The 15,461-nt window shown below is 42.8% G+C and overlaps 1 protein-coding gene across 2 annotated transcripts in view; it reads left to right on the top strand.

Annotated features, from left to right (window-relative positions):
- Positions 1 to 15,461, top strand: part of Adamts16 (ADAM metallopeptidase with thrombospondin type 1 motif 16) — a 125,115-nt gene that overhangs the window by 48,315 nt on the left and 61,339 nt on the right. For both annotated transcript variants that reach the window (XM_048813971.1, XM_015490389.2), the window contains exons 9-11: positions 515 to 652; positions 4,266 to 4,419; positions 10,695 to 10,790. In XM_048813971.1, the coding sequence (XP_048669928.1) occupies positions 515 to 652; positions 4,266 to 4,419; positions 10,695 to 10,790 (388 nt within the window). The remainder of the gene's footprint in view (positions 1 to 514; positions 653 to 4,265; positions 4,420 to 10,694; positions 10,791 to 15,461) is intronic.

Raw genomic sequence — 15,461 nt, forward strand, 5'->3', positions numbered from 1 at the left:
AGTCGTCCTCTAGTTGCATTAAACACCACACACTCCTGGGGAGCTTATTTGGCAACCTCAGATACCTGGATTGCTCTTCCCCAGGTCAACAATTCCTGGCTGGGAGCCTGTTTTTTGCATTTTCTAATGTTCTTAGAAATTTGGACAGTCCCAGTGATCAAAGAGTGCAGAGAGAAGGAAGCAAGATTGATCAGTTTAGCTTTATCAAGTCACAAACAAACTGTCCTTCCCACGGGCTTGAAATGCTCCTTTTTAAAACATCTGCCCTCAGCACGCACCTGGGCACTTGCTCTGATTGGATGCCCATGCATGCTTTTGATCACTCCAATGAATGGTCTATTCTTCAGAACGGAAGAGACCCGTGCACTCCCAAGCCACGTTGGCTTCTGCCTTGGCCTCCCTTGCTTGAAGCTTATGGGAGGATTCACAGTCAGACTTGGGGTTGTTGGAGCACATTTGACACTTGAAACTGCACTATGCTCTGAATAGCCACCGCTCTCGTTTTCTTCCGTAGCTTTGGCATGGTCCACGATGGAGAAGGGAACATGTGCAAAAAGTCAGAGGGCAACATCATGTCCCCCACGCTGGCAGGACGCAACGGAGTCTTCTCCTGGTCTCCCTGCAGCCGCCAGTACCTGCACAAGTTTTTAAGGTATGAACACTTGCACCAACTGTGTCACCTCCCTGCGCCCTTGGTGGTCACTCCCTGCTCAGCCTCCTGTGCATGCAGCTCGGGTGGGTTTGCCGGCCTGGGCTCCTCCCAAGGTATCTTGAGATTCAGCTGACCATGGAGTTGACTAGACACTTTGTTACAGCATGGAGGTCTGACAGCCAATCCCAGGCTGATCTTGAGACTCCAAGGAAGTCCACGTAGCATCGATCACACCAAGGCATTTGTCAGCATTTAATGTTTTGGAAAGTTTTCTTACTTTTATAAATAGGCATCTTCAATCGATTAATAGGAAAATATCAATCATGTGTGGACAGGTTCCCAACAGTGGGTAAGAATAATTGGCTAGCTTCTAGAGATGAATCTGCTCTCCTTTATTAATAGTCTAGCATCGGGCAGATGGAAAAAAAATACATGAAGAGGGAACCCAGTTGGCCTGAAGTTGTCAGCAGAACTTCCATTCTTGTAGAGTTGTGAGGACAAATACTTATTTGGAGTAAATTCATCAGCCCACTCAATGAATTCCTATGTCATTTTCTGTTACCAGACACAAAATCATCATGATTGCTCATGTCTGCAGCTGGGAGGTCCATGACGTAGGGAAATTTTAGCTTCTTATTTCACAATTCATGACAACATGGACTCTCTTTACTTTAAAAATAATTAAAGATGTTCCTGCATCCAATGGAAACAGTGCGCTCAGTCCTCAGCTTGCTCTGCTGTGTAAACTCCACCTTCAGGAAGGCAAGCGAGTCACAGCTGGTCCTGGTTTCTGCAGAGCCCCTGCAACTCTGAGGCTGGAGAGGAGCACCGCCATGTAGTGGGGAGAAGGCAGGGTGGAGCCCAGGAGCTGAGCACATCTTCATCCCTGGAAGGGGACTCCTTAACAAATAATGCATCCTTCTCAGAAACCCCCTCTTCTTACTTGGAAAATGATGAGCTAGCACCAAATCATCTCTCAAGTTCTTTATAAAATAGTGGGACATTTAAACGTGCTCCTGACCTTTGCCATATGTGGTGTTGATATTTCTCACTTTTGTCATGTTGTGGGGTGTTCACTGGCAGCTTAAGGTGGTGATTAATGAGGGCAAATACCATTTTAACAATTCTAATGGCCACTTGACCAACCTCTTTGGTAAAGTGCCTGTTCAAATCTCTTGAGCATTTAAAAAACCGAGGCCTTCTTTTCCTTATTTCTTGGTGGGAATTCTTTATACACCCATGAACATTTTGATCCGTCCTAGAATATATGGAACATAAACATCTCTCACTCTGGGGCTCCTACTTGCTCTTCCGGTATAGTCTTTTGATAGGCGGGGGTTTTCATTTTCCTTGTGGAGTCTGAATCATCTATATTTTCTTTAGGGTTGGTACTTCCTATAAACCACTGAGAAAAGAGGTTTTCTCATTCCAAAGTCTTAAATATAATTTTCCAAGTAATCTCCAAGTTTTATTGCTTTGCATGTCACATGGATGCTACTGGATATTGTGTGCCAGGCATACAACAAAGTCAAAATTCATTTGTCCAAATGAATGTTGTGGTAGATAGTTTGTAAATGATCAAACGACTTTTCTTTGGTATCCATTCTGATCGGATGAGAGTTCCTGTGGCTTCACAACCTCATCAACACCTGATGCTGTCAGGGTTCTGGATTCCAGCCATCTTGGTAGGTGTGCAGGGGAACCTCACTGAGAGTTTACATAGCAATTCTCTAATCACCCACAATGTTGGACATCTTTTATTTGCATGTCATCTGTATATATTCTTTAACAAAGTGTCTATTCAGAGCTTTTCTCTCTCTTTGAGTTTTTATTTTGTCTTATTTTCTTATTATTGAATTTTAAGTGTTATTTATATATTTTATAACAATCCTTTATCAGGTGTGACTTTTGAAAGTATTTTCTCCCAGTTTGTGGCTTGTCTTCTCATTTCCTTGTTAGTGTCTTTCACGGAACAGAAGTTTTGATTTTAATAAAGTCTAGCTTATCAAGTATTATCAAGTATGCCTTCGGTGTTAAATCTTAAAAGGACACCACCACTCCCAAGATCATGGAGGCATTCTTCTATGTTATTTCCAAAGGTCTTATAATTTTACACTTTATATTAAGTCTATGATCCAATTTTCGTGAAGGGTGTACAGTCTAGTTTCCTGTAATTGTATAGGTTCTCTTCATTTTATATTGAGGCTAACGAGCCAGTCTTAGTTAATTTTCCTATGGGGCATGAGGTATGGACCAAGCTTCTTTTCTTCATAAGCTGTCCAATTTTTTTCAGTACTGTCTAATGAAAAGGACAGATTTCCTTTTCTCAATTAGATTTGCAACTTCGTCAGAAACTTAACTGACCTATGGCGCTGCTGTCTTTCTGGAATCCCCATTCTGTTATGTTGATCTGTTTGTCTGTCCTTTTGCCAAAATGACAATGGCTTGTTTACCACAGCTTCACTGTAAATCTTGAAATCAGGTACTGTGAGCCTCTAAAGTCTCTAGATTTTTCTTTTTGCATGTAGATGTCCAGTTGTCCTGGCTGTGTTTACAGAAAGCGTGTCGTCCCTTCTTCCTTCTCTTGACTTCCTCCCAGGTCAAGAATCAGTGGCCAGGTGTATGTGGTCTGTTTGGGCTCTCCCTGATCTAGGTGTGTCCTTCCACCAGCTCCACGTTTTCCTGGTACTGTGGCTTCTCCGTGAGTCTTGCGTTGGGCAGTGTCAGCTCTCCAGCTGCATTCTCCTTCAGCGCTGTGAGAAGAGTTCTGTGTACTTAGCCTCTCCTTGTGTGCTTTAGAATCAGTCTGTACATCTATAGAATAACTTGCTTGAATTTTGTTAATAAGTTTTCGCCAGTTTTAGGTTCGGAGATATTGAAATTTATTGAAAGGATTTAGTTGCTACTTGCAATCATAGAAACTTTCAAATATCACCCTAAAATGCACAAATTACTCCCAAATCATCCTGGTAGGGAATGTAATGCTCCATTTGTGGAGGAAGTGAGCATTAGTTGGTCTTTAGTCATCTACTAGGGAACTTCGCTAGAGTTAGATTCCTTCTGGATTGGAAGGTCTGGGCAGAAATCACCTGAACATAGACATTTGCTAGTGGAAATGTGGTCTTCCCTGAAGGTCCTCTAGAAGGTCTAAGGTATTACACAGACTGTTCCCTGCCTAAAAGATAAGAGGGGAGGCAGAAAGGAAAGGAAGAAATTCCAGACTGAAATAGTCTCATTGCATTTTGATTTTTACAGTGCCTGGTTTCATCTTTTGATGGTTTCTGGCAAGAAGAGTACATAAAAGATTTTGTTATAGGAACTTCTCACATTGAACATCTGGTTTTAATTATTCAGTTACACTTTTCCCCCTGATAAGTTTGAGAAATCTAACAAAGAACAAATTGCCTTCTTGGAAAAGGTAAAATTTATTATTAATAATCTCAGAAATGTGTGCTGCTGTGTTTAAATATGATCAGGATAAATGATACAATGAACCATAGGAAAAAAGTTTCCTTCTAGGCAAAATAGTTTGCACAATTGCATGAGATAGAGATTCGGTTGATGGGACCTCCTTGGTAACCCTCCCCAGTTGCCCATCTCCTCTTTGTTTCAGCACTACCCAAGCAGTATGCCTTGCTGACCAACCAAAACCTGGAAAGGAATACAAGTACCCTGAGAAGCTGCCGGGAGAGTTATACAATGCAAACACACAGTGCAAGTGGCAATTTGGAGAAAAAGCCAAGCTATGCATGCTGGATTTTAAAAAGGCAAGTGATTATTGGCAAACGCTCAATGCAATATGATTCACAAAATCATTTTATTTAGTGTAACTGACATTGATGTATTCGGAATTTATTGGGTACCTACCAAATGTCAAACCCTCTGTATGTTAGGGCTGGCCCTACATAACAGGAAACACATGTTTTACTGGCAGAGAAGATGACAGTAGATACTGCTGTGGGTATCAGTTTTCATTTGAGAACCAACTTGGCCTGTTAGGTGGGATCTCTCTCTCTGATTTATCATGTGGGAGCTCCACAAGAACTTTTAGCTGGGGTAAGTCAGCAAATTAATATTCTGCATTTCTTTCAGATGATATTAAGAAAACAATGTTCCCTCTACTCCCTCCCTATATAAGATAATTTATTAGAAAGCAGCAGCCTATGCAGGGCTTCTGATTATTAAATTCCTCAAATAAAGTATTTATAGAACAGTTTCTCATAAAAGATGGTGTCTACCCCAGCGACATCATTTCCTATAGATATTCCTCATGTAACGCAGACACATGCTTTTGTTAAGCGGGGAAAATGGAGATTTAGGAGCCTGCTCTACTGGACCACAGAATGCTTCTCATGAATTAAATGAAAGTACCTAGATTTGAGGTCTCTTCTATTCTAGTTTATAATGAAATCAAGAGGAAAATAGACAAAGAATACAGTCCTGCAGCAAACCCCAGCCCCCACCCCAACACGTGGGAATGTGCTGGGAACACCCCAGCTTAAACCCAAGCAGGCTCCCAGGAGGGGCTCCTGCCTCTTCAGCTGGGCACGTTGGCCTGCCAGTGGGTAGCCCGTGAGTCAGGTCGGCCCACACCCTGGTGTTGCCTGAGACCTAGCAGGAGATGGGAATTCCCTGAGGGCTTTCTTTCTCGACTGTTTCTCTTGTGCTTGTTGAGGAGAAGAGACAAAGCACCAGTGTTTTCTTTTAAAGATGGGGTTTTCCAGATTGTGCTCCGTTCTCCTCATGGCATTGCTTTGTGACCACAAACCATGTCCCTTATGGTATCCTAAAGCCCTCTGGAAAACAATTATCAGTCAAATTCAGGATTTTTTTTTTTATTTTTGAGGGCACATTTACATGTAGTGAAATACATTAAGTATAAAATTTAAATTTGACAAACACATGCACCTGTTACCAGCATCCCTTTCCATAAAGTCTCGGACACTTAAATGTGAATTCTGAGCTGCTCAGGTATATTGTTTAAGAAACGCCTATTTTTATTTGAAAATATCATTTACAGCTTCTGTATCCTGCATTATATTTGCTATCAGACATAGCAGCTTCTTGGTGATGGGTGTTCTAATTGCTGATGATGGTTGTGTATGTCCCTATTTCCCTCTCTGCTTTCGATTTTGTTTTCTATATTCTGAAACTCCATAGGAGGTGTGTATGTATTTAAGATTGTTCCGTCTTCTTGACTCTTCTGTTAATTTATAATAACAATTTTGGTCATATTACTCTTCTTAAATCCTACTTTGTTTTATATTTATATAGCCATATTAGCTGACTTAGGAATCCTATGCACATAATAATCTTTTATCCTTTTATTTCTAATTTGCTTGTATTTTGTATAAAATGTGTGTTATAAGCATTCTTTTATTTGGTATTACTGAGCAATCTCTGACCTTTCATTAGAATGTTTAATTGTTCTGTTTAATGTAATTATTGATATAGGGAAGTTAAATCTGCCATTTTGCTCTTTGCTTTTTATTTCATTTCTTTTTCTTTTGTGATTCCTATGTTCTGCCTTGTGGAAGAAATTACTTGTTATAGATTCTGTTGGTTAACCTCTACTTGCTTTTTGGCTCCACTTTCTAGTGCTAGTGTTTGGCTGCTCTAGAGGTTACTGTGTGCAGTAACCTCTTAACAAGAGTCTGCACAGCCTCTTGGTGTGTGGTAAAGGATTCTCACCACACGTCAGTCCATGTGCAGCTGTCCATGCTGTCTGTAGTGTGAAGATCCCTACTGCCCACACTTTACCCATCACTGCCACATTTACTTCGATGCATATTCATGTTATAAGCCACGTGGTGCAATATCATATTTTTTGTTTAAAATAGTTTTATAACATTAAGACAAGAAATGACTATATTTTATATTTCCTTATATATTTATCATTATGTGTTTATGTTTTCCTATAGATCTCAGATTCAAATTGCTATCATTGTCTTTACCCCATATTCCTAAGGCCTCTTCCTATGGAATAAGTTCCCCTAGAATTTGTGTGTGTGTGTGTGTGTGTGTGTCTACATTCTTGGGTGTAATTTCACACACATGTGTGACAACGGATTTCTCTGTCTACCTACGGATGCAGAGTGATGATGGGAATTAGCAATAGGAGCAGCCCACCGGGTGGAACATGTTACAGGGCATTGCACATCTGACCATGGTGTCATTTGTATCTTCTGAGTACCGTACAGGCTGTCTAAGGAGATGAGACAACTGTGCTGAAGGCCTCCTCAAGTCTTCAACTCAGCCATCTGAAATGCTGGTTTGGGGTGTTATGCTTTGTGTTCAGCTTAGTCACGACGTTATTACTGAAATTGGTCTTTGTAAACAAAGCTCTGAAGTCACAGGTCGAGTCATGAGCGAGCACCCTCCCTAAAGCTGCAGAGAAGGTTGCAGGAGACCCTCTCCACACAGGGTTTGGCTCTTTTCTGCCACGTTAAGCACTAGTGTCACAAACATTGGGTCTTTACCATTACTACTGTGCTCCATCAACATAGCTCCGTGGCCTGCTGTCTGAAATATAACTAGCTAGAATTACTTGAAATCAGATCTCCTTAGTGTGCTGGGTCCTGTGGCTAAGTTAGGAGCTCCCCCACCCCATGCAGCAAGTCTCACATTACTGCTGCCTGGATACTAGAACTGTGATTTAACAGGATCCTTACTCCAAGAGGACTCTTAGTTCCCTGAGGCCACCACGGCACGCAGTAGTGATGCTTTAACACCGTCATTGTAGGTTATGTCCACAACTTAGAAGTCAAGTCAGTGTGGTAAATGTTAGAGCAAAGGGCTTGGGGTTGTTTAGTTGTGGTTTAATTTTCATTTCCTCACTTAAATCTTTGTGATACTACAGCATTTACTGGGGTGTCCAGACGAAGCGCCATATTTTTTATGGCAGACAATTAAATCTGTAGGATGCCAAGGTCTCGAGTGCTATTGCTAATGTTGAACAGGGACATGGATTGTTTGATATGACAAGTGTGTCTCATGTAAAATGTTTTCCTGCCTGAACACTGGAATTGGGCACTGAGTGGGTCCCAGGCTGAGGCTGAAGTGCACAGAGGGTCTGAGCCAGGGTGCAGGAGAGCTAGGGATGTCCCTGCTCTGGTGGTGAGCTGGCACAGTATCCTGCATTTGAAGGCTTTACACTTAGCTGAGTTTGAAACTGTTACCTGTGATAGTATCTGCCACCCTGTTTTTTTATTCTGCATAATGCTTCCAAAAACTAAAACATTAAGAATGTTCTGGAATCACCTTGGATGGGAGCTATATCATCTTACCGTCCAGTCCTTCCTTCAGTTCACTGATCATCATTAACTTCATCATATACTAAAACTTTTCCTGCTCATACTGTCACTTGTTTGTACAGGAACAACCAAGTACATGTTCGACTTGTTGAGAAAGCATTTTCTGACAGCCTGTTAGGTACCCAGCACTGCACCACGTAGTGACCATGAACATACTAGAATAATTTGCACCATTTACCTTGCATCATCTTGAGTAGTCTTGGGCCCTGGGAATGAGCCCCCTAGTCCTGCAGTCACAGCAACCACTGAGTGGCGCTGTGATGGCAGGATGAGTGGCGCTGTGATGGCAGGATGAGTGGCGCTGTGATGGCAGGATGAGAACTGTGACTTGCTGGAACACCCTCAAGCCCTTAGGAGTGCAGAGAGCGAGCAGTGGTTTAGCAGCTGTTAGGTCCAGGCCCCAAGCCGGGCATGCTCCCTGTGCCCACTACATCCAGCCTCTGGACATGTTGGTGACTGGCGACCCTCATACACACAGTGAGGACACAAGGCCCTGGCTGCCCCAATCCAGTCCTCCTAATCCACACCAGTTCTATTTCTGTGGGATGCCCACTTCTGTGCTGGACCCCTGTGGCCATCTCCCACCTGACCCAGCACGCCAGCAGCTTCCTTGTCCGCGTCTGTTCACTGCACTCTCTTCTTCCATGTTCAGACCCAGCGTCCTGCATCAGTAGACCTCTATGTCCCCTCCACCCAGAGGCCTCTGTGGGCCACCAGTCCAGTGCAATTGTGCCACCTGCTGCCGCTCTCTGGGCCGCGGCTCTCACAGAGCAGCTGTAGAGCTCTTTGTCCCCCTCTGAGAAGGACCTGAGCCAAACAAAGTGCCAGCCACCAATGTGACACATTTGTCCCAGGAGTACTTAAAGATCCTGGGGATTCACAAGAAAATGGCACTTAATGGCACAGTGATTGTGACCATGTGAGATTTTTATGAATGGCTCAGAATAAAAGCAACTGATTTCTGAATCAAAACACTGAAAGCTCACTTGTAAAGATTCCAAGTTCCAGAGTTATTTTTTTATTGAGGAGATACAGGCAGAAAAAAGACAAAGCTGTGTCTTTAATAAATACCTAACTTCTTAATGTGTGGTGCATAAACAAGTGTAAGGGGACTTCAGAACAAGTTTCACGACAGTAAAGTTAAAATGGATCATTAAAAACAACGCCCTTCTCGAGCCGCCTTACACGGTGCTACTGGAGTGTGGACCCGGGCCGCGGGGCGTCTTCTCAGCCCAGCTTCGCTGCCTGCGTTTTCTCCATAGTAACGGGGCCTGGCACTTGCAGCCACTCCATTTCCTGTAAAATTGCACACAGCTTCAGAAATGTTTCATCACCTTGTGCCAGAGCTCCCACCAGCATTCCAGAAGCTTCCGTCATATCACAGGTCCTACTTTGCCTGTCACTAAATGTTCCTTTGGAATCAAATGATATGAAGTAAAAAATAATTCTTTCCATTTGGGACGCCTGTCGTCCTTCACGTATCCCAGCCCTTGTTTTACGCAGGACGGCCACTGGGTGTTCTTCCTCCACACCCTCTTCATCCTGAGTGCTTCCTACACACGCCCTTCTTCTCTGAGTGTCCCCTGCCTCCTGGTACAGGGCCCCAGCTCAAGAACTGTGTCGGGGCTGCGTCAGTGGTGGAGCACTCGACTAGCACGTGTGAGACCTTGGGTTTGATCCCCAGCACCAAGGGACAATGAAGAAGGGCGGCTGTTCAGAGACTCCTGGAGTCCTCCAGGCAAGCCTTCTGCGGCTCTGCAGGCTCAGCCTACTTCCTGTCCCTCCCCAGTTGAGGCACCTCTCCCTCCCTGTGCAGTAGATTCTCTTCACTCCTTTGAGACCAAGTTCAAGACTGTGAGTCTGGGTCCTGTTCATTACAGAACCTTGTGTCTAGTGAGATGCTTCACGTATTTAAAGTTTTCACCAAAGCTTTGGGGATGTTGGAGGGACGGATGGGTGGATGGTGGGTGGATGGTGGATGGGTGATGGAAGGGTGATGGGTGGGTGATGGGTGGATGATGGGTAGATGATGGATGGGTGATGGAAGGGTGATGGGTGGGTGATGGATGGGTGATGGAAGGGTGATGGGTGGATGATGGGTGGATGATGGATGGGTGATGGAAGGGTGATGGGTGGGTGGATGGTGGGTGGATGATGGGTGGGTGATGGAAGGGTGGATGGTGGGTGGATGATGGGTGGGTGATGGAAGGGTGATGGGTGGATGGTGGGTGGATGATGGATGGATGATGGGTGGATGATGGATGGATGATGGGTGGGTTTGAATGTATGGATGATAGAAGGAAGGATGGATCAACAAGTTTCCTAATCATCTTTAATTTAAAAATTATAATCCCAATTTCAAGAGGTTAGTGGAAATTGAAGTGGAAAAGAATAAATCATAAATTGTTTTGTTGGCTTTTTAAAAAAATTGTAATTGTCTTGTAGTTTTCTACAATATTTGGTTCAAGCATATTTTTTCCTTTTAACTTGGAGAATATAATGTTGTTAAATTTATACTGGGTAAATCCAAATAAACAGATTCAGAGATGGAATTCTGAAGAAGAAATTCCAAACACAGGTTCGGACGCCTCGTCCACCACGTGCTCTGCTGCAGGATACACATCCGTTTTTAATGGAGAATGTTGTTTTTCCTGTAGACTTTTCACTGACATTTTATCGCAAGTGTATGGACCATTGGCCACACTGATGACCTCGTTTATTCTGTTTAGGACATCTGTAAAGCCCTGTGGTGCCATCGCATAGGAAGGAAATGTGAGACGAAGTTCATGCCGGCGGCAGAGGGCACCCTGTGTGGGCAGGACATGGTAAGAAGCTGCGGTCGGCGGGACAACGTGCACAGCTCTCACTTCCCCAACGCACACAACTCTCCTCCTGTTTCATTTGCCTGTTCTAACCCAGCATTCCTCATACCCCTGTGTCTGCCTGCACCCCTGCCAAGAGCTGTGGTTTATTATATCGATATTTCTCACTTTTGTGGGAATATTATTGATGAGCTTTCCAAAATTAACAGAGAAGTCAGGCAAGACCTGGTGACTGAGTCCATTTAATAAGGGAAACATTCACCACTGACCCCACTTAGACAGCAAAGAGCCAGCATCTGTGTTGTCTAAGCCTCTGAGCTTCAGTCTGCAGACCTTGCAGTAAAGCATTTTGACCTGTTGCTGGCTGTGGGTAAAGATGCAGAGCTTTGATTCAGTAAAAAGAAGAAACAAATAAGATAGCAAGTCTATTACCTGGTGGCAAGCAGGGACAAGTATGTCATTAAATTTTAAGAGTAAACTGGTTGTGCTGGGCTGTGGCTCGATGGTAGAGAGCTGGACCAGAACGTGGAGGCTCTGGGTTTGACCCCCGGTACCACAAAAAAATAATAAAACAAAATAAATTAAAAGGATAAGTTAGCAAGTAAGAATAATATTTTAATGTTTTTGATTTAACCTGGTTGCCTTTTTAGAATGTAAAAATTATTGATGAAGATAGAAATATATGAAAATCAATTTTTTACTGCAGACATTTTCATGTTTTATGTTTGTGGTCTTTTTAGTGTTACTAACGGATATGAAAGAGAAATGTTGCCTAAATGTATCACTGATCTGTTGGGCTTAAATTCCAAGCTACAGCACATCCTAAGCGTGTTTAAATGTGGCTGCAGACAGGGAGGTCTTAGATTGTTGGAGAAGGGTGCTAAGCCTTGAGAGTGACTGAGGAGGCACAGAGAAAGAGGCTAGCTCCCTGGACCAGGGCCAGCACCCTCACAGGGGTGAGATCTGGAGCTAAGTTCACCTAGTGACTTCGGCAGCTCAATGAATCCCTAGTAAAAACCACGTCATAAAAATTGTTCTTGTTTCTTGAAAGAATATGGCTCTGATGGGATCCTGCAGTCTTGGAATTCTGATTGCCCGGACACGGGGTAATTGACCTGAGTGCTAGGTAGCAGGTAATCATGACAGGTGAGCAGTACTCACAACTGTGGAGCACCTGTACCTGAGCATCCTCTCCCAACCCCATGGGATGATGTTTTCTTGTCAGATTCTCTAAAAGGGTTTTTAAAAGACAATTTTTAAAACTAGAATAGTCATTTAAGGATGTCTGACAGGAATAGGAAAAGATGCATTTTCAGAAAAATGAACTGCAGCTCTAGTTATCATAGCAAAAGCCTGGAAATATACAGATGTCAATCAAGAGGGAATTTTCTCGAAACAAACATGACGGGGAATTATGTAGCTTTGAAAAGAGTGGTAAGATGACTGCGTCCTTCTGTGGAATGATCTGCAGAACACTTTCTCAAATGCAGAAGCAGGGCAGAAAAGCTTTATGTAGCATGCTGTCATTATCAAAGACCGAGCGAATGAGAAAGAGAGAAAAAAAAACTATTCTATATAATCATTAACTTATATTTTAAAATAAAAGGATAAACCCATACGTTGAAAAGCTTGAAACATTCTAGGTGATTTTGAAATTCGTTAAGATAACCCCTAACAAACAAAAGTGAAATGAAAAGATGTAAACTGATGATAATTCTAGTGGGTGGCTTTACCATGACCATAATAGAGGAATGAGCCCAAATGACCTTTAAACCCAGTAATTTGACCTTACGTCTCCAGTGGGATATACACAATGGGAAAAAAGACTACCACAAAGAATTTTAAACTCTTCAGCAGCCATTGGCTTTGTTCTTCTAAAACTATGGAAGACAGAGGAAATAGTCAGTGCTGTCTCCTTAAGACCCAGACTTCTCATGTGTGAGAGGAAAAAGATACAGGTACAAAATCAAAGAAATGAGAAACATGTGTAACCCTTAAATTTGAATTGGATAAATTGCCCTGAATTCATGAAGCATTTTTTTCTTTTAAATTAAAATTTAAAAATTCACACATATACACAAACTCTATTGACCAACTCGCTGTAATGGCCACCCTTCAAATGGATTGTAGCTTCTTAATCCAGTTTTATTAATAAAAGAAACAAGGATCTTCTTGTGTCAGGGGTGATTCCAGTTCTAGAACAAGCAACGTGCGAGGCAAGCCTGGCACACCTCGTGAGTGGACCTGGTAGCCTCCCAGACTCTGGGTCCTGCTGAAGGGCTGGGGGGCAGCTTTGCCAAGAGAAATGTGGAGTGGAGCCATCTCCAATCACACAGAGAGAGAGCATCCTGTTTTCCTGTGTGAACTCAGCCTCAGGGGCCAAACATCAAACTGATGAAGGATATTTTGTCTTAATGTCTGATCCAACTAGTAAAATGGCTGTTAGACTCACACATGGGAAGATGCTGGGGACCTTCATGGTCAGCAGGCGCCCCAGGACCCCTGAGACACTGAGGCACCTCGACACGGGGTTCCAGGCATTGACCCAGTTATCCCACTCCTCGACCTATGCACACGCACGTACAGCCCTCTGTGTGTGAGTCTACACCCTGGGCAACCCCCTAGGCCCAGCTGTCTCAATGCAGCAAGCCCAGGGGACAAAGGATCATGTTTGGTGGCACCCTGGAGATGGAGGCCTCCTGAAGATGCAGCCAGCAAGATCCTAACGCAGGAGACAGGTGGATGGAGGCAGGAGAGAGGATGGAGGGAGGACATGTGGCGAGGCAGGGCACCTGTGCCCGTGCCCTGGAGGGGTCTGCTTCATTGCAGTTCTTTCACGTCAGTGAAGAACACAGGTATGAATGCAAGAGTGAGCGCCGACTGAATATTTGATGACACTAAGTGATTGCTGTAAGTTTCTTTACAATGTGTCCACATTTTTTAAAGTCTTTGATTTTTAAGACATGTAATGAAATACTTTTAAAGAAGTGGTACAAAGTCTGGGGGTCAGTTTTTGGGGAGGAAAATGTGGACAGTGTTCAGGTTAGACAGGACTGCCCCTGAGTGCATACGTGCTGAGCTGGATGCCGGTACCCGGGGGTCCGTGCCGTGTACTGTGCTTGTGAGGTCCTTGAAACTTTCCTTTTTAAAAAGTCAGGGTTTTAAGTAACCCAGTCAATACATGGGCAAAGGGACTGAACAGGGACTTCATAGAAGATATACAAATGGTCAAAAAAATATGAGCCGGGTGTGGTGGCACGTGCCTGTGATCCTAGTGGCTCTGGAGGCGGAGGCAGGAGGATCATGAGTTCAAAGCCATCCTCAGCAAAAGCAAGGCACTAAGCAATTCAGTGAGACTCTGTCTCTAAATAAAATACAAAATAGAGCTGGGAATGTGGCTCAGTGATTGAGTGCCCCTAGGTTCAATCCCTGGTACCCTCACAAAAATATTTTTAAAAAATATTCAACATCTCTAGCAATTAGAGAAATGAAAATCAAAACCACATTGAGATTCCATCTCATTCCTGTCAGAATGGCAATTATCAAGAGTACAAGTAATGGGCTGGGGATGTGGCTCAAGTGGTAGCGTACTCGCCTAGCATGCGTGAAGCACTGGGTTCGATTCTCAGCACCACGTAAAAATGAAAAAATAAAGATGTTGTGTCCACCTAAAACTAAAAAATAAATATTTTTGAAAAAGAGTACAAGTAACAATAAATGTTGCATATATATTTATATAGATAAATATGTAATATATATATATATATATATATATATATATATATCATTCTATATGTATACATAAAAAGCACTCTTGTTCTATTTTAAGCTGAAAAGTGATTCCTTATATGAATGTTAGTATAGTTAAACTAAGCCCTGATGGACATTTAGGTTGTTTCCAACCTTTTATTATTAAAAAAATTGCAATGAATAGCTTCATGTATCATTTAACAGATAAGAGTATATTTTACAATAAGTGCCTAGAAGCAAGTCAAATGATGAAACTGCAAATTAGCACAACCACTCTGGAAAGCAGTATGGAGAGACCTTGGAAAACTTGGAATGGAACCACCATTTGACCCAGTTATCCCGCTCCTCGACCTATGCCCAAAGGACTTCAAATCAGCATACTACAGTGACACAACTACATCAATGTTTATAGCATTCAGTGCACAATAGCTAAGCTGTGGAACCAATCTAGGTGCTCTTCAACAGATGCATGGGTGAAGATACACAATGGTATAGATACACAATGGAATATCACTCAGCTATAAAGAAGAATGAAATTACGACATTTGCCAATAAATGGATAGAACTGGAGACTATCATGCTAAGTTAAATAAGCCAGTCCCCCCAAACCAAAGACCAAATATTCTCTGTGATATGTGGATGCTAACTCATAACAAGGGAGGGTAGGGAGCAGAAGCATAGAAGTTCATTGGATTAGACAAAGGGGAATGAACGAGACATCACTTTCCTACGCTCATCTATGAATACATGACCAGTATAAGTCCACATCATGTACAACCACAAGAGCAGGATCCTAATTGGAACGGGTTGCACTCCATGTATTTATAATATGTCAAAATATACCCTACTGTCATGTGTATCTTAAAAACAAAAACCCCAACCCCTAGTACAAAAAAAAGGCTAGGGGGTTTATTTGGGTAGGGG

This window comes from Marmota marmota, unplaced genomic scaffold (assembly GCF_001458135.2).
Source record: "Marmota marmota marmota unplaced genomic scaffold, marMar, whole genome shotgun sequence".
Taxonomy (NCBI): domain Eukaryota; kingdom Metazoa; phylum Chordata; class Mammalia; order Rodentia; family Sciuridae; genus Marmota; species Marmota marmota.